The sequence below is a fragment of the Populus alba genome, chromosome 14, assembly GCF_005239225.2.
Source record: "Populus alba chromosome 14, ASM523922v2, whole genome shotgun sequence".
In the NCBI taxonomy this organism is placed as follows: Eukaryota; Viridiplantae; Streptophyta; class Magnoliopsida; order Malpighiales; family Salicaceae; genus Populus; species Populus alba.
The window spans coordinates 81,225-106,256 of NC_133297.1; the positions used below are offsets into that span (position 1 = coordinate 81,225).

General features: G+C 32.7%; 4 protein-coding genes across 4 annotated transcripts; all 4 read right to left on the reverse strand.

Annotated features, from left to right (window-relative positions):
- Positions 1 to 2,184: 2,184 nt before the first annotated feature.
- LOC118059292 (dirigent protein 22) lies at positions 2,185 to 3,095 on the reverse strand. Its single transcript, XM_035072129.2, has one exon. The coding sequence runs from the start codon at positions 3,009 to 3,011 to the stop codon at positions 2,430 to 2,432; it is 582 nt and encodes a 193-aa protein (XP_034928020.1). The 5' UTR covers positions 3,012 to 3,095; the 3' UTR covers positions 2,185 to 2,429.
- Positions 3,096 to 9,841: 6,746 nt separating this feature from the next.
- LOC118059293 (dirigent protein 22) lies at positions 9,842 to 10,799 on the reverse strand. Its single transcript, XM_035072130.2, has one exon. It carries the CDS (start codon positions 10,670 to 10,672, stop codon positions 10,091 to 10,093), a length of 582 nt encoding a protein of 193 aa, XP_034928021.1. The 5' UTR covers positions 10,673 to 10,799; the 3' UTR covers positions 9,842 to 10,090.
- Positions 10,800 to 18,350: 7,551 nt separating this feature from the next.
- LOC118059294 (dirigent protein 22) lies at positions 18,351 to 19,094 on the reverse strand. Its single transcript, XM_035072132.2, has one exon. It carries the CDS (start codon positions 19,077 to 19,079, stop codon positions 18,477 to 18,479), a length of 603 nt encoding a protein of 200 aa, XP_034928023.1. The 5' UTR covers positions 19,080 to 19,094; the 3' UTR covers positions 18,351 to 18,476.
- A 4,751-nt stretch (positions 19,095 to 23,845) lies between these two features.
- Positions 23,846 to 24,624, reverse strand: LOC118059295 (dirigent protein 19). Its single transcript, XM_035072133.2, has one exon. It carries the CDS (start codon positions 24,604 to 24,606, stop codon positions 23,995 to 23,997), a length of 612 nt encoding a protein of 203 aa, XP_034928024.1. The 5' UTR covers positions 24,607 to 24,624; the 3' UTR covers positions 23,846 to 23,994.
- Between the last annotated feature and the right edge of the window lie 408 nt (positions 24,625 to 25,032).

Here is a 25,032-nt window from a genome sequence, read left to right on the forward strand (position 1 = left end):
ATCTCCATCTAAATTAAGTTCTTGATTTTAAAGTTTTGAAATATACCAACACGATCGGATAATGTTTAACACCTATCTATCAATTTAACAAATTTTTTAATTTTTATCTTGAGAAGTGTAGATTAATTAGTTAAGATATGAGTTTGATCTCTAGAGATCATTAGTTCGAGTCTTACAAACCTTAAAGTCACTGGAGGCTTATATGATCATTAACTTCAGGATCCATGAGATTAGTCAAGATACACGCAAGTTAAGCAAAACATCCACGTTAATCAAAAAAATAAAAAACAAATTCTTTAATTCTTTAATGTTCAAAGTTGTATCAAATTAATAATCTGCTAGAAAATTATTATGTGGATAATTAAAACAGGAGAGTGCCTAACACCGCCCTTGGGAACTTATTATATATAAAAGATCGACAAGCAACTTCATTTACAGGTAATAAAAGGGTCATCAAAAACCATAAAAAAAAATTGAAAAAAAAAGTGTGCATGTGTACGTAGCTCTGCTTGAATCATAGGGATTCTCTCTTTTTGCCTACCCATCGAGATAATACCAAGGACGGTTTGTATTTTTTCATGGCAGAGATTCTCAGTCTTGAAGGTCTGAACCAATTGGAAAGTGCCACCTACTACCGACCATGGACCATAACGTGGGTTGATCAGAAAAATAATGAAGCAAAAGCATAGAATTTAGAGAAGCAGAAACGAAAAAGGAACATATTATTGGGAAAGTTGCGTGTAGCCATGGTGGTCCAAATCAGCTTTGATAGCTTTATCTATCCTCTTTAAATTCTTAGTAGTAAGGAAAGGGATGTGGATATTCCTAGTTTATGAGCTTGTATTCTTTAATATGCTAGCTAGATGAAGTAGGATATCTCCTCCTCTTTATGGGTTTTTGCGTTAGGTTTTAAGTGTTTTTTAAAATATTTTTATCTTATTAATATTTTTTTTTATATACTTCCATGTTTTTTTAAAATGTTTTTATAAGAACAAAAATGCATCAAAACATTAATTTGATATATTTTCATATAAAAACATTATTTTTTTCTAATATGAATTACTAAACATTCATTTAACATTCTAGTTTGATTCTTATATATCATTCATTGAAGATGAATCATGATATCAATACATGAATACATTATAATAATGTTTTATACCCTAATAATTTACATTTTTGTGATATTAATTTGAAGATCCCTTGGCAATTAAAAATAATAATTTAATATTGAAATGAACCCATGACTCTAGATCCTTTCAGCATCATCATCAACATGATTAATGAAGTGATGGTCAGATGAATCTTTATGTACATTTTACATGGCATTCCCATTTGGTGTCCTCCCATTTGCAAGCATGTAACAAATATTATTTTTGAAGGCCCACATGAGATTTTTTTTCCCAAAATATTCCAAGCGGCTCTTGAGCCAGACTCCACTAAAGGTCAATAATGAAGTTCAATTTGTAACTAGAACTTTCAAGATGACCAATTTATTCTATCTTTATCTCCATAAAGAAAAAAGAAAATGGATTGTTCCAAATATTTCCTAAATCTTCTTGAAGTGCTTCGTCCCCCTTGGGTCTTAGGCAATGATTTGCATCTCAATCTCTATTATCACATGATAATTATATATGATCTAATAATTCAACTTTCTTGAAGATGGATTCTCTGCTAAAAATTCATGATACTTTATGTTGGTCTTTATATGGGATTTATTATAGGCTGCTGTGTGCTGGATTCGCAGGAGCTTGAAGCTAAAAAATTATGTTTTCCAAGCTGTGTGATCTTTGATTCTGAGTAGACCTTGAAGAATCCAATTCAACGGGGCTTAAAGTGAGATCGAAATAAGTTAATTTGGTCGGCCAAGTCTTCGATCCAACAAGATGGGATCCAGCTTGAACCTTATTAATAGGCCTGATCGAGGCCCATAATGTTCATGCATGATGTTAAATGCAATGTCAATTAAGCGAAAACAAGGTGTAATTTATAAACCCCTTTTGTGATTGAGGGTGAGTAAAGAAGAATAATCTCTTTACTTAAAAAGTTTTGAAGTATGCCTACTATGACTTGTTTTATTTTATCTGGATGGTTAGTGATCCACGTGTTGACGAATCTTATCAAGACATATCTAGACACAGAGACTTTTTAACTGCATGATTTTTGTACTGGAAAGCAAAGACATGTATAATAGGAGATTTGAATTTTTGATAATTCTCAAGGAAAATTAAAGGGTAAATACATAATTAGGACTGAGAAATATTGATTTCTAAATAAATTGCCCGAAACGAAGGCAATTACACCAGCAGCATGGAAGTAAGCATCGAAAGAGGTCAACATTATTGAAAATAGATTGTCGAACCTCGTAAATTAAAGCAATTATAATCAAATAAAAACCAAGCAAAAGAGGTAAGAAAAGGACCCAGTCATCAATAATGAAAAACGTAGACATTATACTCAACCGTAGCATCTCTTGTCTTGAGATCAACCATGTGAGTTCTTGCCTGAACATAACCTCTAGCAAACCGGAAAAGTCCACTTCCTCCGATCACTGGCATCTCTCTCACCGTCGAGAACACGTCGTTCCTCCCTAGAACAGTGATAGTGCTACCATTATACTTTCCTTCAATAAAAGCAAAGTTCATGGCCATTAACAAGCCAAGATCTTGTTGTGATGCCTGTGCATAAAACCCTTGCGCCTTTCCTACCAACCTTGAGCTCATTTCTGGCCCTAAGGTTAAAGGGTTATCGATCATTCTCACAAACCCAAAAGCTGTTATTGAAGTGTTCAATGGTGGCACAACTTGGATGGAACTAGGGTTAGGGCCTGTAAGGATGTCATGCCAATATAATTTGAAATGACTGAGCTTTTCTTTCTTGAGCCCTAATAGCTTCCGGTCCATGCTCCTCACAAATTCGTGATCTTGATCTCCATTGACCAAAATTGTGGCAAAGGAAAAGATGAGTGAGAGAATGATGAATTTGGGAGCAAAGATGGGAACTCTAGCCATGGAGTGAGATATGGGAATTGAAATTTTTTTGGAAAATATTTTAGTGGGGTGATGATGGAGAGGACTTTAACTTGTGTATGCCAAAAACTTCTTCTATATATAGTGGATTTTGCATTAAATCATCTAGAATTAGTTAACCTATTGTGCCTATTATATTTTACTCTGTCATCATTTATTGTTACCAACCACAAACTCCCAGTGATTTTCACTTCAATTAATGTTGATGTCTTGACGATGTCAAAAAAACAAAAAAAAAGAAGAAGAAGAAGAAGAAAGTGGACTAGTTGGTTTTTGTCCATTGTAAAGGATTTGTCAAGTATGCACTCCAATTTAATGGAGTGTTATTGAGATCCGTGAAGACAATAGCTAGTGCCAATGGCTTCTTGGTTTGGTAAAAACTTTCAATCTCATATCCCTAATGCTTAGATTGATCAAGTTCTTTCAATCCACTTGATTGCAAACAATACAATGACCTCTCTCTATAAGGTAATTAAAAAAAATTAATCACAGTTTGTTCACAATATTATAACCCACTTGGATTTAGATGATGAAAAGGCAACGAATACAGGATAAATTTGACAAGGGATTATATTTTCTGAACTGACAGCCGTAGGGGCTAAATTGGCTGATGGGTGGATTGCAGAGATGTATATGGCTCGTTTCCACCAAACATTCCGATGTGGGGTTAAAGCTGAAGAAACGTACTAGAATGTGGCGTTATAGTAAAATAGATCGATGTTGCAATAAAAGCAGATCTTGGTTCATCTAGTCTCAAGAAAGTAAAAAAAACTCAACCTATCCTATGCTTCCTCAGCCAAATTGCCTGTGTTGTTTTACTGTACACATCTTTCTTGTTTCCTTTCTCATGTTTCACTGTGGATTGTAATATTGAGGTTTTTGAAAAAAAATTATTTGATACTCAAATTTTGTTTTAGCTCAATTAATCTCAAATTAAAACCTCACTTTTTTTTTTTTTTTTAACGGGTGAGGGTTGAATTGAAAGACATGAAACTGAAATACAAAATGATGGTAACCGATAGAATAATCAAAATAGGAATCATTGAACCATCTAGGTGGTGGCCCAGTTGTAAGAGCTTGGGACCAAGAGGTTTGTTCCCTTTGTGGTCTCAGGTTCGAGCTCTAGGTTGCTCATATGATGGCCACTGGAGGCTTACATGGTCGTTAACTTCAACGCTCGTGGAATTAGTTGAGATACGCGCAAGCTGGGCTGGACATCCACATAAAAAAAAAATAGGAATCATTGATGTATGTTCTACTTTTTGTTGCCGGATTACGCTTGCATTAAAAATTTAGCTCCACTGACAGATTCGACAATGATACATCGTAGTAGGAGCCACTGGCATACTATTCAGAGATAAGATGTTGCATCTTTGGTGAGTGGAGAAAACTACCTTTCAATCAATTTCACTAATTTCTTTCTTATTTAATAGTTCCTTTCAGAACGATCTTGATGTTTGTATGCGAGAGGAGCTACACATAAACTATAACATGATGTTTTCTTCCTGGAAATGCCAGAAGGCACCTGATTGCCTCGGGCATAAGTTCATGTATGAATTCCCTGGCTAGTTGGGGCATGTAGTTTAGTCAGCTTTGGCGTTCTTATCACGAGATCCTACTGGATGTCCCAAGTCACTGTCCTCTTCTCTATTTCTTGTCCTAAACCCACTATTCAACATCCCATTAATTCAACTTTGATTACCTTGCGCGAGTCATCAGATTGATAATTACTAGGATCAGATGAGTTCGTGGAGCTGATATGGACAACTTGATCAGTGATCTAAGGCCCCTACTTAATAAAAAGGTCCAAAAATCAGTAAGATATATTTATTAATTATGTTTTATAAAATGATAATTGCTCCCGTTTAATAAAAGGCTCTAAATACAAAATAAAAATTACTCTAGACCTCACTTGTTACATATATATAAAAAATTATATATTTTTAAATATTTTAAATATTTTCATTTATAAATCTGTCCAAAACTCTATTCCTCTTAAATCAACTCTAGATCATGAAAGGAAATATTAAGTAATTTGGACTCAGATTTTAACATATTAGAAAAATAAATACTTTTATAGAGAGCAATAATCCTAGATATGATTGAAGAGTTTACTTTGAGGGAGTTATAGCTTATGACCAGTGTTATTAAACCCGGACCGGCACAGCGGGTTGACCCAGGATCCGGCTGATTAGGGGCTGGACTGGTCCGGGTTTGTCAAAATACCAGTCAATTCAACGACTCGGTCAAACTCAGTCAACCCGGCTGATCAACTCGTGACCCGGGTGAGACCCGTTTTTTTTTTATGTGGGATTTGAAACCCATTGGTATATATACCCTATGTTCCCAGGAAAAAAATTATGTATTTTCAATGTGGGATAAAAAAATCTTTTGGTTTAAATACTTCAACTTAAAAGGATAACATAGTATATTTTTAATGTGGGATTTGAAACCCAGTAGTATATACTATATATACTTAATATTCACAAGAAAAAAATTATGTTTTTTCAATGTAGAATTTGAAACCCAGTAGTATATATACTCTATGTTCCCAAGAACAAAGTTATCCTTTTACAATGTGAGATTTGAAACATATTAGTTTATATACTCTATATTCAATATGAGATAAGAAACTTTTTTTGTTTAAATACTTCAACTTAAAAGCTTAATAAAATATCTTTTTAATATAGGATAAAAAAATTTTTTTTTTTTTTTTAAAACTTCATTATTTACAATATGTATAGCCTATATCTATATGGATTTTTTTTTTAATTTTTTTCATATAAAATATTAAACTTTAATTTTTCCGGGTTGACTCAAGTCGACCCATGAAACCGGGACCCGATCCCTTGACCGGGTTAATTTCGGGTTGGGTTTAATAACAATGCTTAGGACATGAAGAAGTGGGGGAGGAAGAGTCCAAAGAGAAAATTAAATAAATAAATAAATAAATAATAAAGGAGAAGCGGGAAGAGACTCGCAGAGGCTGAAGAAAACAAAGGGGCTGCTGTGTTGATCTCGACCTGGTGGGTATGGATGGTGGGGAAGGGATAGATGAGGGGCGGCTGCTGGAAGTTTTGAAGAGAAAGGGTTTTTTTTTTTTTTTTTAAAGGTAATATTTATATTTACATGAAAATATAAAAATAAAAAATAAAATCACAAGCTTACTTGATTTTACTGATTTTACTTGATTTTGATTTAATTTTATTGGTTTTTAAAATTTTAAAGTTGTTTTTCACATTAAATATACAAGTTATAATTTTAACAAAACTTTTGCAAATGCTCAAGATATACAATGAGTGAAGGAACTTGATGACTTGATGCATTTCAAGTGGTGAGTTTCTTCAAGAGTTTACAGCTTGAATCAATCAATCTGTCATTGTAGGTAGCATTCTGGGAATTCTGATACCTTTGGGAAGACCAAAGACCAAGACTTTTCTAGTTTTTTGAAATGTCCAAGGACATTATTGTGCATTAAAGCTCAAGAAACTTACTAGAATGTGGGCCAAAGTAGATCGATCGATATTGCCCACATAATAAAAGCAGGTCTTGGTTCATCTAGTCCCAAGAAAGTAAGAGCTCCATCCTCTCCGATATGCTTCCTCAGCCAAATACAATAAATAAGTAGGACCTGCATGGAAGTTCCCATCAGGCAACAATGGTTCTGCTGCCTGACCCTACCTGAGCTTGCATAATTTGTTATCGGAAATTCGGTGTGAAGCCGTGGAGATTACGTTAGAAGAGCAAAAAGGCCCGGAGCAAACTGAGGGAGGACACCGTAAGGGAGTCGAAAGTCAGGCCTTCCGGAGAGACTTCCTAGCAATTATCCATCATAATAATACTACTTTTGACATGTTTATTGCCTTCTTTTTTAACCATTATAGTATTCCGTAATAAATGTGCATAGATTATTGGAAAAAAAAAAAAACTTTAGTTGACTTGACTAACAAATTAATTTAAAGAAAATAGAAAGTATTTTGAATTAAATTTATTGTCACAAGACTATATACATGCTTGTTTAGTAATATGATGGAGGTTTTTTTTGTAAAATTATTTTTAATAAAAAAATCAATTGAATAATTTTAAGAATTTTTTTAATAATTTTGATATTCATACATCAAAATCATTTAACAATAATTAAAAAATAATGATAATTTTATGATCTCAACGCATTCTCAAAACTACTTTTAACTGTTTACAATCAGATTACCAAATGGAACCTAAACCTTTTTCTTCTTGATCGGATCTTAAACAATTTATTCATATTTTGGATTTGAAAAGCTGGCAAAATAAATTTTTTTTCTTTTCTGAGATAGTGTTTCATCTTGAATTTAAATCTCAAACAATAACATAGAAGGTAAATATAGTTACCGTGTAAACTAAGATGTCAAATTGTGACACGCATGTCCTAAAGCTTCGAGAGTAATAATACTAGTCGCCCTGCTGTACTTGGTGGGAATTGAACCAAAAGCCGAAGCATGCTTGCAAAAGTCATTGCGAAGTAATGTATGACTGTGTCGTTTGTTGCTGAAAAAAATAAGGCAAAAGGTAAACACAACAGCATCCATGTAATTCAGGGTGGTAGATTTTTGCGGCAGAAGTTTTGCGGTAGAATTTTTACTTTCTCATTATATATTCAAACGTGAATATTTTGAGCTTCTAATATTAAAATCAAGCGACTCAAAAACTCAAATTCATCTACACATGTAGGATTACAACTTTCATGAAGGATTGAAGGTGAGATAAAATCGTTTTTACAGAACAGAATCTGGCAGCAATCTGGTTAGTAAAAAAGGATCTCTTGATCTGATTCAAAAACTGACAAATAACGAGCATCCTGATATGACTAAGAGTATAACTTATGAATAATGACCAGCAAAATCATGATGGAAAGCAGAGCCTTTAGTGCAAAATTCGGGTCAGAATCCTGCTTGCGACAGACTTCTCTACTTTCACTTTGAAATATTCAAATAGGGATATCTTAAGTTTCTGATATTAAAATCAAGCGATTTAAAAACTAAAATTCATCTACACGTACATGACTACAACTTTTATAAGGGATTAAGAATGAGATAAATTCATTTTGAAATATAGAAATTGGTTGCAACCTAGTTGGTCAAAAAGGATCTCCTGATTTAAATCAGGAAATTGACAATGCCAAGCCTCTTACTTTGACTGAAAGTCTACCATAAAAATGGCGAGCCCTATGACCCAATAAAGGTGTAGGTTAATTCTTCAACATGTTATGAGTAACAAAATATAGCTAGAATGGTCGGATATTGCACGAAACCAAATCAAAATCAAAGCTTAAATTGGAACAAAAAATTGCGACAACAGCAAAATCAGTTTTTCAGTGCAACTTTTGAGTGATTTATCCAACCTTAGGAACCAGATAACAAACAAATGAAATTAGCATTTTAAAGACTCCAAATTAGCCTAAAAATCCTGATAATTTCAGCAGCAAGAGGAAAGGATAATGAGAACAGATACCAGTTGAAACATGGTCCGAAAAACATTTCCTTCTCCTTTATTTTTGTCAGATTCCCAGTACCCTTGAACTAAACTCCTTTGTTCTAAATATTTCATAAATATTCTTGAAGTTCTTCGTCCCCCTTGGGTCTTAGGCAATGATTTGCATCTCAATCTCTATTATTACATGATAATTATATGTGATCTAATAATTCAACTTTCTTGAAGATGGATTCTTTGCTAAAAATTCATGATACTTGATGCTGGTCTTTATATTGCATATGAGATTTATTATGGGCTACTGTGTGCTGGATTTGCAGGAGCTTGAAGCTAAAAACTTATGTTTTCCAAGCTGTGTGATCTTTTATTCTGAGTAGACCTTGAAGAATCCAATTCAACAGCGCTTAAAGTGAGATCGAAATAAGTTAATTTGGGCTCTCAAGTCTTCGATCCAGCAAGATGGGATCCAGCTTGAACCTTATTAATAGGCCTAATCGAGGCCCATAATTGAGGCCCATAATGTTCACGCAAGATGTTAAATGCAATGTCAATTAAGCGAATCCAAGGCGTTTTGTGATTGAGACTTGAGCTTAAAGTAAAGCCCGTGACTAAGATAAAAAAAATGCCCCCAATAATTCCTTTTTCCAGGAGCTTTCCACTCCACTCGTTCATGATCATGCCCGACAAAAACAAAATGGTGAGCTTTCCTTAAGAAGGGCATCTATTATTTTAATAATTGCTATTCAACTAATCAATTTGATGATTTATCAATTTAAAATATAGATTTGGGATGAGTTTGGTTAAACTTGCTTGAAAAAAAAAATTTTGAATTTTTATATTAAAATCATATTTTTTTTAACTTTTTTTTAAAAAATCTTCAAATAACATTAATTTTTATTGATCCAACCAACTCAAGTTGTTTTAATACCAAACTTATGATACAAGTCTTTAATCAAGTTATGAACTAGGATTTTATAATTATACTTTCACCTCAAGACTAAATGTGATAATAAAAACTTGAAAGTTAAGATAAGACATGATTATATATTTGCTTTAGGTGCCTGAATTGGATTTGAAATTGTTAAATAAAATATATTTGTATAAGAACGATTTTTTAAAATATTTCTATATGATTTTAATGTGAATATTTTAAAATTATATTAATTTTTTTTATTCTCCTGGAGTTAGATTTGAGATTAGGCATCATGTGCAACAATGACTTGTTTTATCTGGATGGTTAGTGATCCACATGTATTGACGAATCTTATCAAGACATGATCAGCATCATATCTAGACACAGAGACTTTTTAACTGCATGATTTTTGTACTTGAAAGCAAAGACATATGTAATAGGAGATTTGAATTTTTGAGAACTCTCAAGGAAAATTAAAGGGTAAATACATAATTAGGACCGAGAAATATTGATTTCTAAATAAATTGCCCGAAACGAAGGCAATTACACCAGCAGCGTGGAAGTAAGCATCGAAAGAGGTCAACATTATTGAAAATAGATTGTAGAACCTCGTAAATTAAAGCAAATATAGATAATCGAATAAAAACCAAGCAAAAGAGGCAAGAAGAGGACCCAGTCATCAATAATGAAAAACGTAGACATTATACTCAACTGTAGCATCTCCTGTCTTGAGATCAACCATGTGAGTTCTTGCCTGAACATAACCTCTGGCAAACCGGAAAAGTCCACTTCCTCCGATCACTGGCATCTCTCTCACCGTCGAGAACACTTCGTTCCTCCCTAGAACAGTGATAGTGCTCCCATTATACTTTCCTTCAATAAAAGCAAAGTTCATGGCCATTAACAAGCCAAGATCTTGTTGTGATGCTTGTGCATAAAACCCTTGCGCCTTTCCTACCATCCTTGAGCTCATTTCAGGCCCTAAGGTTAAAGGGTTATCGATCATTCTCACTAACCCAAAAGCTGTTATTGAAGTGTTCAATGGTGGCACAACTTGGATGGAACTAGGGTTAGGGCCTGTAAGGATGTCATGCCAATATAATTTGAAATGGCTGAGCTTTTCTTTCTTGAGCCCTAATAGCTTCCTGTCCATGCTCCTCACAAATTCGTGATCTTGATCTCCATTGACCAAAATTGTGGCAAAGGAAAAGATGAGTGAGAGAATGATGAATTTGGGAGAAAAGATGGGAACTCTAGCCATGGAGTGAGATATGGGAATTGAAAATTTTTGGGAAAATATTTGTGGGGTGATGATGGAGAGGACTTTAACTTGTGTATGCCAAAAACTTCTTCTATATATAGTGGATTTTGCAATAAATCATCTAGAATTAGTGATTGACTATCATGCTCTTTCAACCTATTGTGCCTTATATTTTACTCTGTCATTATATATAGTTACCAACCACAAACTCTCAGTGATTTTCACTTCAATTAATGTTGATGTCTTGATGATGTCAAAAAAAAAAAAAAGTGGATTCGTTGGTTTTTGTCCATTTTATAGGATTTGTCAAGTATGCACTCCAATTTAATGGAGTGTTATTGAGACCCGTGAAGACAATAGCTAGTGCCAATGGCTTCTTGGTTTGGTAAAAACTTCCAATCTCAGATCCCTAATGCTTGGATTGATCAAGTTCTTTCAATCCACTGGATTGCAAACAATACAATGACTTCTCTCTCTAAGGTAAGAAAATTCATCACAGTTTGTTCACAATATTATAACCCACTTGGATTTAGATGATAAAAAGGCAACGAAGACAGGATAAATTTGACAGGGGATTATATTTTCTGAACTGAGACAGCCGTAGGGGCTAAATTGGCGGATGGGTGGGTTGCAGAGATGTACATGGCTCATTTCCACCAAACATTTCCATGGTAACACTAACTAAATTCACAATGGTCGCTTCCATTGTCGGGGGGCAAGATGTTTCAACCAGTGTGCCCCACAGGCCACCTTTTTCACGCCAGACAAGCATTGACTATGTAATCTTCGTCTGTTCCTATACAAGTCTAGCAACCGACGCTAGGGTATCTTCAGAACTTTCCAGTCTTTCTTGGGAGCTTTCATTGTTGAATTTGATGACTTGATGCATTTCAATTGGTCAATTTCTTCAATAGTTTACAGCTTGAATGTGGGGTTAACACTATTTGTCATGGCAGGTAGCATTCTGTGAATATTGATACCTTTGGGAAGACCAAGACTTTTCTAGTTTTTTGACAGGTCCAAGGACCCTGTGCATTAAAACGCAAGAAACTTACTAGAATGTGGGGTTATAGTAAAATAGATCGACATTGCAATAAAAGCAGATCTTGGTTCATCTAGTCTCAAGAAAGTAAAAAAAATCCAACCTATCCGATGCTTCCTCAGCCAAATTGCCTTGGCTGTTTTACTCTACACATCTTTACTGTCTCCTTTCTCACACGTTTCACAGTGGATGGTAATGCTGAGATTTTTGATAAAATTTCATTTGGTCCTCCAATTTTGTTTTAGCTCAATCGAGCCTAAATTAAAGCCTAATTCATATTTTTTTTTGTGAGTGAGGGTTGAGTTTAAAGACATGAGACTGAAATACAAAATAAAAGTAACATGGGTGGCACATTCAAATTTATTTATGAAGTATATTTTTGCCCTCCATATTATTTTGCTATAAGATGACGGATCCTTTGAATTTTTAACAATTGCAATTCGATACTAAACTTTATTTTTATTATTTTCAGTTCTTAGTAGGTGAAAGGAGAAAGAGAAAATGGCTGGAATCCAGTTTAGACAGAGAAAAATATCATTTCTTCGATTTTGACCACCAAAACATTATATTTTATTCTAAATAGTTCCACATGATGAGAAAAGTTTGACTCGAGTTTGTTTTTTTTTTTTTTATTTCAAAAGTGCCTAAAGATATAGATATGAGATCGAGAATAAATTGGTTTTCGGGTTGATTTTGAGTTTTTGACCAGTATTTTACACTTTTTGAAGGTTAATGATTGATTTAAAAAGGTTATTATGGTGATTTTTAGGTGTTTTGGGTTGAGAATGAGTTTCTAGCAGAAAAAACAATACCTGATTTTCCAGCCATTGTAGTAATTAGGATCTAAGTATGACATGTTTTGTTTTTTTTTTTTGGAAATTCAGTTGGTCATCCACCCCATGATCTAACAAAAAAAAAAAATAATAAAGGCTTACACTAACAGATTCGACAATGATACTTGGAAATAGAAACCACAGGCATACTATTCAGAAGTAAGACTACGTTGCATCTTTGGTGAGTGGAGAAAACTACCCTTCAATCAATTTAACTAATTTATTTCTTATTTAATAATACCTTTCAGTATGATCTTGATGTATCTATGCTAGAGAGGAGCAAGACGGGTCAATAATAATAATAATAATAAAAACTTGGTTCAATAGAGCATCAGATACAATCAATATAAACTATAACATGATGTTTTTTTTTTCCTGGAAATGCCAGAAGGCACCTGGTTGCCGCGGGCACAAGTTCACGTATGAATTCCCTGACTAGTTGGGCCGGGCACACTACACACATATATATATAGCTATGGCGTTCATAACACGAGATCATACTGGATGTCCCAAATCACTGTCCTCTTCTCTATTTCTTGTCCTAAACCCACTATTCAACATCCTATTAATTCAATTTTTACTACCTTGCGCGAGTCATCAGATTGACAATTACTAGGATCAGATGAGTCCGTGGCAGAGCTGGCCAGAGTAGGTGGGTAACTTGGGCAATGATACAAGGCCCCTACTTAACAAAAAAGTCTAAAAATAAGTAATATATATTTATTTATTATGTTTTATAAAATGAGAATTGCTCTTGTTTAATAAAAGGTCCTAAATAAAAAATAGAATTACTCTAGATCCCACTTGTTAGATACATATAAAAAATAAAAAAATATAAATATTTTAGAAAACATCTATTTATAATTTTATCCAAGACACCTACTCATCTTTAAATCGACTCTAGATCGTGAAGGAAATATTAAGTCAGTTGGACTCAGATTTGGACATATCAGAAAAATAAATACTTTTATAGAGGGCACTAATCCTAGATATATATGATTGAAGAGCTTACTTTGAGGGAGTTATACCTTAGGACATGAAGAAGTGGGGGAGGAAGAGTCCAAAGAGAAAAAAAAAAATTAATAAAAATAAATAAAGGAGAAGCAGGAAGAGACTCGTGGAGGCTGAAGAAAACAAAGGGGCTGCTGTGTTGATCTCGACCTGGTGGGTATGGATGGTGGGGAAGAGAGATGAGGGGCGGCTGCTGGAAGTTTCGAAGAGATAGGGTTTTTTTTTTTTTTTTTTTTTTTTTTTAAATAAGGTAATATTTATATTTTACATGAAAAAATAAAAATAAAAATAAAATCACAAGTTTACTTAATTTTACTGATTTTACTTGATTTTATCAATTTTCAAGTTTTTTTTTTTTAAAAAAATTTCACATTAAATATACAAATTAACTCATGATTTTAACCAAACTTTTATAAATGCTCAAGATAAACCATGAGTTAAGGAACTTGATGACTTGATGCATTTCAAGTGGTGAATTGTTCAAGAGTTTACAGCTTGAATCAATCAATTTGTCATTGTAGGTAGCATCCTGTGAATTATGATACCTTTGGGAAGACCAAAGACCGAGACTTTTCTAGTTTTTTGATAGGTCCAAGGACAATTGCATTAAAGCTCAAGAAACTTACTACAATGTGGGCTAAAGTAGATCGATATTGCCCACATAATAAAAGCAGGTCTTGGTTCATCTTGTCCCAGAGCTCCAACCTATCCGATGCTTCCTCAGCCAAATACAATAAACAAGTAGGACCGATCTTGTATATAGTAGGTGATCATCGGTAAGAAATTACAACTAAAAAGTTTGATTTTTCTTATGTATCATATTTAAGCTTTATAATTATCAATATTAATAGTTACTAGAAATTTACATGGTTTTTAACTTCAAGGTTAACGAAAATTAATCAAGATACGTGTAAATTAGCCAGAATATTTTATAAAAAAACAAAAAAAAAAATTATGAGGAAGTTGTGTGGTAGCAATATAGGGAAGTTCTGACCCTACCTGAGCATGCATAATTTGTTATCGGAAATTCGGTGTGAAGATTACGTAAGAAGAGCAAAAAGACCCGGAGCCAACCGAGGGAGGACACTGCAGGGGAGTCAAAACACAGGCTTTCCGAGAGACACTTCTTCACTATTATCCATCATAATAATATTATCACTTTTGACATGTTTATTGCCTTCTTTTTTAACCATAATAGTATTCCGTAATAAATGTGCATTATTTTAAGATTATTGGTAAAAAAAATATACTTTAGTTGACTTTATGAACAAATTTAATTTTACAAAAATAAAAATTACTTTGAATTAGATTTATTGCCACAAGACTAAGACTATATGCTTGTTTAGTAATATAATGCAATGCAAGTGTTTATTATAGGATGTATATCTAGAAAATATTAATAAAATTAATTTAATGTTCTAATCTCTATATTAACTATTTTATATTTATCTACATATATAAATAAGAAAAATTAACTAACTAATAAGTCAAATTTCTTATTTCTCTTCAACTTATATCAAAATCGTAACACATTAAATTTTTTTTTCCCTCCCCCTAGTGGACTCTATGGCTGCTGACTCTTCCCCCACAACAGACAGGTGTTGCAGCTCCACAGGTCAGCCACACATAGGCTGATGTCGGTGCTTCTCTTCCTCCGCAGATCTTCTCTCTTGCAAAGCAGAACAATGGTTTTTCTTATAATACATATGATGTGCGCCTTAACTCTATATAAAAATATTTTTTAATAAAAAAATCAATTTAATAAATTTTAGATTTTTTTAATATTTTTAATATTTATGCATCAAAATAACTAAAAAAAATATTAATGATGAGTTTATGATCTCAACGCATTGTCAAAATTACCTTCAATTGTTTACAATCAGATTACAAAATGGAACCTAAACCTTTTACTTGATCGGATCTTAAACAATTTATTCATATTTTAGATTTGCAAAGCTGGCAAAATAAATTTCTTTTCTTTTCTGAGATATTGTTTTATCTCAAATTTAAATCTCAAACGATAATATAAAAATAGGTGTGTTTAATATTGTGATAGTTGTTGTGGTTATAGTTTAAAAAAAGTTATTTTATAAGAAGTACTTTTAATTGAGATTGGTTTGGAAAAAATATATGTTTGGTTAAAACTGTGGTTGAAATTGAGGTCGAACAAAAAATAGTTTAATGTATTTGGTTAATAATGTTTTTCAAATTATAAAATTATTTTTAATATATATATATATATATTAATTTTAATGGTTTTTAATTTATATAATATAGATTTTAACTACTGCTATTACATCATGAAATGAATAATACTTAATATAAAATATTTTTTATTGTTCCATTAAAACTATCTACAATTCCATCACGTATAAAATATATCCAACAAGGACTATAATTAATTTTATTGATTTTGTAAGCGCGTAACAACATCAGGTAAAATATTATTAAAAATAAAATTAGGATTGCGATCAAATTCTACAAATATTACGTTATTAAGCGATCTCCTTCTAATTTATTTAGTGTTATTGGATAATGTGAAACACTAATTTTTTGAATAAAATACAAATAAAAATAAAAAAATAATTTTTTTTCTAGGTCGAACCGGTTCAATATATTTTTATAACTTTAAACCGGGTCTAGTTTCTACTATTCACATGAATAGTAAAGATATTCTCCACTGTTATAGTGAACAACGGAGGAACTATCCACAGGAGCAGAACGCTGGAAAAGGAGATAAAAATTAAGTCTTATCTGCTGAGGTTCGACCTCAATTTTTAGGTGAGGTCCATGTTAAAAAAAAGTGCAGTTTGTATTAATCAAACAATTTAATTCAGTGTTTGCTTCTTGCCATTATTGCTGTCACAGTGCCAAACGAGCATGCCGTGTAAACTAAGATGTCAAGTTGTGACACGCATGTCCTAAAGCTTCGAGGGCAAATAATAATAGTCGCCCTGCTGTACTAGGTGGGAAGACTTCGAACCAAAGTCTAAGCATGCTTGCAAAAGTCATTGCAGAAACCCTACAATCAATTTACTAACACTTTTCCTTTCTTTTGTTATGATGTTTGAATCCTGTTTTCTTCTAATTAAGAGGAACTTTACTTGAATTTTCAACAGCTAGCTACTGATAAATATACATGTTATACTCGTTTTTTTTTCTGAGTGTTTGACTGGCGTTTTTTCCACGTCGGGTTTCAAGAACTTGTACAGAAATTTCGACCATTTCACATCTAGATTTTTTATTATGTATATAATATATAGTGGGTGGACTAAACGTTATGAGTTATACAACTTTCAAATCACTATTGGGATTTTTTTTAATGGATCGTGGCACGCACCAGTCCATCAAATTAATGTAATTTTAAGTGTTGAATAAATTAAGAAACAAAAGAATCAAGACAACCTCTCGTTTTCCCCATTCACCCCCTTGGAGATGAATCGAGCTTGGGCATGCATTTAATCAAAATAATAAAAAAAAAAAAAACGGTGTGATATCAACTCTCAATGTTCCCGTGATAGCGTGAGAATTTTATGCCTACCCATTTTAAACAAACATTCAACTTTCTTCGATTAATGCAAATTACAATTATTATTTTTCAACAACGAAGAACTTCTCTAGCTATGGTAATTAAATGAGATTTTTATAGAGTAGGCACTCGTAAGATTGAGAGCTCGAATCCTATCTGTTACACTCTATGAATTATATCATAACTACATATGATCTTAGCTGCTCTCCTAAAGTTCTCAAGTCTTAATCTTAATATAAGTGTTTTATAGAGTGGTAACTCGTAATTAAGGTTGAGAGTTCAAATCCTATTTGTTACACTTTATAAATAATGTCATAATTATATATGATCTTAATTAGGTGTTATCCTAATGTTCTTAAATCTTAATCTTAATATAAGTGCAGAGGAGGTGATCCTTTCAAATAAAAAATGGCGTGATATGCAGTCAATGTTCCCCTCCGAGTTGTGTGAGATCGCCGCCTACCTAATATTGATCTTTTCTCTTTTTTCAAAAAAAAAAAAAATTCTCTGGTTCTCTGGTTTAAAATGCTTAATAAAATTACTTGGATTAATATTAGCCGGTCGATTACATTCAACCATAACTCAAGTATGAGATGAAGTACAAGCAATCCAAGTCCAAAAACTGAAAACTTAAGGAGTAGCTAAAAGTTTTGGCTATGAGCGGACTCATTGATAATGGTTCTATGGCAGCATTTCAATATAAACCATTATCAATTGGGAAATGCCATCATTACCATTGGATCTCCTTCCCATATGTTTTAAGAGAAAAAAATAAATGAAGTACGAATAAACAAGTGCCTATGTCCACTCCAGATGTTAGAGTGTTTCACTGTCTCTTGCATCAGCAAAGCAAGGCAATTTACAAAAGAAATGACTTTGGATTTGGTACCCCTTGTCAAGACTCGCTTACCCACTCACACATCTACTCTCCGATTTGTCCAAGTTGTATTAATTAATAGCGAAACAATTATCTTGCCATGATTTCTTGTGTAATTTCCAAAAGCTGAGCAATTTTGTTGCGAATTTTAGAGTTTAGGCAGCCTGCCATCTACCATCTTGACAACACCTGCAAAATTGTGCTCGTATTTTCCCATGGAATCAAACAGCATTACCTAGCTGCCTCTTTATGAATGGCTAGCGGTAAAGGTTCAATGTTGATGGCCTCCTCTTGTGGAAGAGGGAGGACCCATGGAAAATTAACATTCCTAAAAGAGAAGAAAAGAAAAACTAAAAGGCCGGAATACCTCACAAATCGACACAGAATAAATCAGATGAAGCCAATATTATTCAAAGCTAACATATAGCAGAAAGATAGGCAGACAATAAGTAGTAATTGAAAAGCCAAATGCCAATATAAATCACTTAACACAAAAAATAAGGGCAACGTGATCAATAATGTAACACATACACATTGTACTCAACAACAGCATCTCCTGTCTTCGCATTGAAACTACAAGTATTGGCTTGAGCATATCCTCTGGCAAACCGGAAAAGCCCACTACCTCCGATCACCGGCATCTCTCTCACCTTGGAAAAAACACTGTTCCTCCCTAGTATGCTAATGGTGCTACCATTGTACTTGCCTTCAAGGAACACAAAGTTCATCGCCATCAATAGGGCAGTTTCTTCTTGTCCTGCTGATCCATAAAACCCCTGAGCTCTTCCTATCAATTTCGAGCTTAGTTCTTGCTTTTCTGTCAACGGATCATCGATCATGCTTATAGAACCGAAAAGAGTTGCTGATGTGTTGGAAGGTGGTCTCACTATGGGCATGGCTGTAGGGTTCGGGGCACTATAAATGTCATGCCAATAAACCCGAAAATGGGTTAGCTTTTCTTTCTTGAACCCGTGTAGGTTGCGGTCTAGGGTTCTGACAAAGCCTTGATTTTCTTTTGAAGCATGAATAATGGCTAAAGGAGAGAGGATGGTGCTTAGAATGATGAGTTTGGAAACTATAATGGGGACAATTCTAGCCATGGAAATTGTTGCCATGTTCACTATCGAGGTACAGCATTTATATAGAGCATCTTATTTTATTTTATTAAGTCTTATTTTATTTTATTAAGAAATTATTATTTCCAAGACTGGTGATTATTTCAAGAAACAAGATTAGTAAAAGTGCTATTTCTGTTTTTGTAAGAAATTAGTAACTCCATTTTTTGTATGGTTGGCTCCATCAGTAGTATTTAAATTGGACCTGCGATATGCCCATCATGTAAGTGCTATTTCTTTAATAAATAATTGTTCCAGGACATAACTTAAAGAACAAAGCAAGGTTAAAAGATTCTACTTTAATGGAAAAGAAATTTTTTATTATTATTTGTTAAAATAAATAAATAAAAAAGAAACAAAATGATTTGATATGATAAGATGAACTTCAACACTTATTAAACATGAAGAGTAAGTTTGATATTGTAGTGTATTATATTTTTAAAAAAATATTTTTAAATTAAAATATTTTTTTCAGATATTTTTATTTTATTTTTTATATTCGCACACCAAAATAATCTAAAAACATATAAAAAATTTTATTTAATATTTTTTAAAACTGAAAAATAATTTGAAAAACATATTATAATGCAAAATAAAACAAACACTTAGACCCCGTTTATTTGCTGGAAAGTAGTTTCATTTTGAAAATTGAATTCTTGAAAAGTGAATTATTTTTCTATGTTTGATAGTGTAATGAAAAATAAGTTGGAAAATACTTTCCAGTATTTGGTTATGTCATGAAAAATAAACTATAAAATAACTTATTAATTTTTTATTTTTTTCAAGTTTATTAAAATAATGAGGAACAAATCGTACAAATTAAAAAATTGAATAAGAATGGAATTGAAAAAAATATAATTTCATAAATTATCTCAAATAAAATATATAATAATCAAAATAATAGAGATCAAATCTAAAAAATAAAAATAAAATAAAAGATGAAGAAATTAAAATAATAATAATTAATATTTCATAAATTATTTCAAATAAAATAAGTAACAATCAAAAGAATGAGGACCAAATTTGATAAATAAAAAATTTCAATTAAAAAATGATAAGGAAAAAGCAAATAAAAATTATAAAAATAAGGATCAAAGTTAATATAAAAATTAAATTTTAAAGGATGAAATTGAAAAACAAATATTTATATATATATATAGCAATCAAAAGTTTGAAGGATCAAATTTGATATAATCAGCAAATAATATAACATTTTAAATTTTTCATAATTTCCGGAAAGTATTTTCTGCTCAAAATAAAAAGAAAACACTTTTTCTGAAAACCAAACCAAATTTTTTTTTGACCGGAAAGTATTTTATGTTGACTAGAAAGTGTTTTCCGTTTATCAACTTTTCTAATGACAAACAAACACATAAAAATTTGAAAAAATGAATTTTCAAAAAACAAACACACCTTTAAAAAAAAAGGTTTAATATCGTTAAACCATGTAGGGTTGTGGTTAACTTTTTAAATAACACTTTTAACACCAATATTATTAAAATCAACCATATTAAGAAGTTTAATGGGTTATTTGTTTAATTACAAAATCATTGATCAGCTAGATCACATAATAAATTGTATTATGATATAAATATGTTTTACTATATAAAAAGTATAAAATGATAAAGTGGCGGGATCATGTTCTGGAGGATATTCACCGAGTTTGAGTTTTCCAAGATCATACTTTTTTCTTTCGTTTGTGGTTCTTTTTTTTTTTAAAAAAAAAATAATCAATGCTTAATTCAATGGGTCCAATCACTCAAATTTTATGTTAATATTTGTTCAATTTTGACTGGATTCTTTGTATAGAAATCCCAACATATTGGGTTTTTAACAGCCGGAGATAACATCGCTTTGAGACAAAGTATTGTCTTGTTTAGTGCCGTTCTTTTTATACAATTTTTTTTTAAATGTTGCAGAAAATGGCATGAGCATGATTACAAGATAAACGATAAATTTAATACCAGCCAGTTATCTTCCACTGGATTCATCGCTAGAGAAATCATGGCAGCCAGTTAGCTAGCTATGTCATTTGCTTGTATAACACAAGGCTGCAATATAATAGATTAAATACCATATTAAAATCGGTCCCATTGATCGATGAGGTTAGGTCACCAAGACCATTAAATCAATAGCATGCATATATGTATATATAGCTTGTAACTAATCCATTTCTTGCAGCTTTTAAGAATGTATAATAAGAACGATACTAATAGCCAGTTTTTTTTTATGTTTTAAAAATATTTTTTTATTTGAAATTTTTTTAATTATTTTAAATTAATATATTTTTAATATTTTTAAATTATTTTAACATGTTAATATTAAAAATAATTTTTAAAACAATACAACACTTTTGTCTATCACGATGTCTGGCTCGGTTTAATGCTGACGCCATTATAAGATGTAATTTAAAGGTCTTTGTGATCTAATCTCATCGATCAATTGGTCCAATTTTAATATGGTATTAAATTTATCATTTGGAAGTCTTGTGCAATACACGCAAATAGGGCTGAGCATTTTCGGTTTGGTCCGGTTTTGGACCAAAATTAACAACCAAACTGATTTTTTTTTTTAGTTCTTGAACCGAACCAAAAACTGGTTCAAACCGATTAATTTTAGTTCGGGTCGGTTCGGTTTTTTCCCCTTCCAAACCGGTTAAACCGAAATTATGATGCTCAAGCAAATTTCATATTCAATTTACTCCTTCTCCAAGGAATGTTACAAGGCCTACCGATTGCAATCAAATAGAAATCAATTCCCAACAATTCCCAGCACCCAAATCTCATCATATTGTGGTCACAAAAGATTAGATCGAGTCCATGATTACTGATTCAACCAAAAGCATTTTCAAAAACAATTACCAAACATTACCACAGGGAAAGAATTGAACAAAAACATGATCTAATAGATGAACCTACTAAAACTATCAAGCATCACAACATTTGGGCCAAGAACATGCAGATCTGAGAGATGAGAGACAAAGATAAAGAGCATGGAAGAGAATAAGACAGATTTGACTCAAATCATTTGAGGGATGAGAGACAGAAAATAAGAAGAGGGGGCGGCTGAAAGAGATGGAGCTTAAGCAAAGTAGCATAAAGCAGGAGCTCAACAACTAATAAGCAACAATCATGGAGTCGAGCATGAAGAAAAATAAAAGACGATAGATGAGGGGGAGATGCAGAGAGCAAAGGGAGGGGGGAGCAAAGAAGGAGGGGGTTGGCGGCTGAATGTAGGTTTACGGTTAAAAAAACATGAAGAAAAATAAGAGAGGAGAGATGAGGGGGAGATGCAGAGAGCAAACGGAGGGGGGGCGGCTGAATGTAGGTTTAGGGTTAAAAACTTTCTATTTATACTTGTTTTTTTTTTTTTAAATGGTGGCCTAGTTGAACCGGTTCGGTTCGGTTCGGTTCAATTGGTTTCAGATTTTAGAAACCGAAACCAAACCGAACCGGAATTTTTTTGTGATTTTTTAATTGGTTAATTTGATTTTTTTTTTTCGGTTCGGTTTTTTTAATTTTTTTTTCCGGTTTTCTCAGTTTTTTGATTTTTTTTCTAACCCCTACACGCAAATAACATAGCTAGCTAGCTAGCTGGTTGCCATGATTTCTTAACGAATGCAAGCACGATCAACATACAAGTGGATGCACAACCTTCATCTCGGTGACAGGTTTGCAAACCTATTATCCACTCTCGTGATGTGTTGGCACCCCTAGCTATTACCACAATAAGTTGTGACCCTACCCTTAATCCCTAGTAATTTTGCAGTGCTATACTCCTGCTATTAAAGATAGCCCTAAATAAAGTGAGGGCCCCGGAAATAGCATTTCTAGTCCTTTTATGTGTGAGAGGATTGAGAGAGAATCACTGAATTCAGCCTAGAAAGATAAAGTTCTCGGGAAGATTTTAGATATCTTGTTGATTTTGGATTTTGAAGTAGTTTTTTTTGTGTTTTTTGGGGTTTGTAGATTGATTTAACATTTTTTAAATGTTTTGGATTAAAATGAATTTTTTGAAGTTAAAAACAACCATTTTGATTTTTCAAATGATGCGTCATTTAAAAAAATAAAATGAATTGGGGTGGAATACCATTAAATTATATATAAAAATAAGAATCATTAGGTTTGTTCTTATTTTTTTACTCATCTCTAATTTTATCGGTAAAATATATTTATTTTTCTTGAAAAATTATAAAGAGTTGTGAACTTTGATATGGATCAAAGAATTCACTAACAAAACTTCTATGTTAATGATTATATTAGTTAATCCATCGATGTTATTACCGATGGTTAGTCCATTAATATCATATTTACTGATGGATAATCCGATTAAAAAATAATTTACACCTATCACCGCCATGAATATTATGTCGGTGTTTCATAAGCAGTTAAATCACTGAAGGAATTACGAACTAATATAAAATCCCCGACGAGATACTTGAATGGTTCTTGCAGCAACTCTGTGTGTCAGACAAACAACTAGATTACGTCCTAAAGTGAGTCGGGTACTGAATTGAATCGCGGGTTGAACATGCATGTGGGGTGAGTAAGGGAGAGTTTATCAAGGCTTAAGAACGGATTGGGAGGATGATAGTCACCATCGGGTGGCAGCAGAATTCAAATTGGTGCCGGAAGGAGCTAAACAGAGCTGCATTTTGGCTGAACTGCATATGTTCCGGGCCGGTGATCTTTATTCTAATGAAAATATTCCGTCCGCGTAAATCATAAATCAATTTTCTAGTTGTGATTTAGGTAAGAAAATCCCACTTGTTAATTTGTTTTTTATTTCCATTAACTTTGACACGCATGCGCACTACTCAGATTACAAATGACAACCTACCCTGCACACATCGACTTATTGAAAGACACCACAAAGCCAAAAGAAAATAACTTTTCAGACAAGGGGGGGCATGGCATCAATAGTGCAATACATAGACATTATACTCAACGACAGCATCACCAGATTTTAGATCAAAACTGTGAGTACTGGCCTGAGCATATCCTCTGGCAAACCGGAAAAGCCCACTACCTCCGATCACCGGCATCTCTCTCACCTTGGAAAAAACATGGTTCCTCCCTAGTATGCTAATGGTGCTACCATTGTACTTGCCTTGAAGGAAAACAAAGTTCATCGCCATCAATAGGGCAGTTTCTTCTTGTCCTGCTGATCCATAAAACCCCTGAGCTCTTCCTATCAATTTCGAGCTTAGTTCTGGCTTTTCTGTCAACGGATCATCGATCATGCTTATAGAACCGAAAAGAGTTGCTGATGTGTTGGAAGGTGGTCTCACTATGGGCATGGCTGTAGGGTTCGGGGCACTATAAATGTCATGCCAATACACACGAAAATGGGTTAGCTTTTCTTTCTTGAACCCGTGTAGGTTGCGGTCTAGGGTTCTGACAAAATCTTGGTTTTCTCCGGTGACAAAGGAAGAGAGGAGGGTGAGGAGGATGGATTGCAAAGCTATAGTGGAGAAAACTCTAGCCTTAGTTGACATTATTGTGTGGCTATGATCAATAGTGTACATAGCATTGTAAATGTATGCAAGTTTGGATACTATATATAGTAGACCAACACCAAGGGGTAGGTGTAGTAGTAAATGATTTTTGATCACTCAATTAAGTTTTTTTATTTTTTTATTTTAAAGTTAGCATAGTGAACAATTTATTGTATTTGAATATATCATATCAATATAAAAAATATAAAATATAGAGATATATTGTTAAAATCATTTTAAAAAAAAGATAATATATATATAATATAATATAATACATGTTCATATGCTAATAAGGTATTACTTGCTTTTATTTATTTGATTAAGACACTGTTTGAAAACATGGTGCAAACTATGTTTTTTTAAAAAAAATATTAAATTTTTTTTTTATATTTTGGATTGTTTTAATACGCTAATTTTAAAAAATAATTTATATATATATATATATTATATATATAT

Bases quoted from the DNA above. Each gene is read 5' to 3' on its own strand.
- LOC118059293 (XM_035072130.2), bottom strand. From the start codon at position 10,672: ATGGCTAGAGTTCCCATCTTTTCTCCCAAATTCATCATTCTCTCACTC.
- LOC118059295 (XM_035072133.2), bottom strand. From the start codon at position 24,606: ATGTACACTATTGATCATAGCCACACAATAATGTCAACTAAGGCTAGA.
- LOC118059294 (XM_035072132.2), bottom strand. From the start codon at position 19,079: ATGGCAACAATTTCCATGGCTAGAATTGTCCCCATTATAGTTTCCAAA.
- LOC118059292 (XM_035072129.2), bottom strand. From the start codon at position 3,011: ATGGCTAGAGTTCCCATCTTTGCTCCCAAATTCATCATTCTCTCACTC.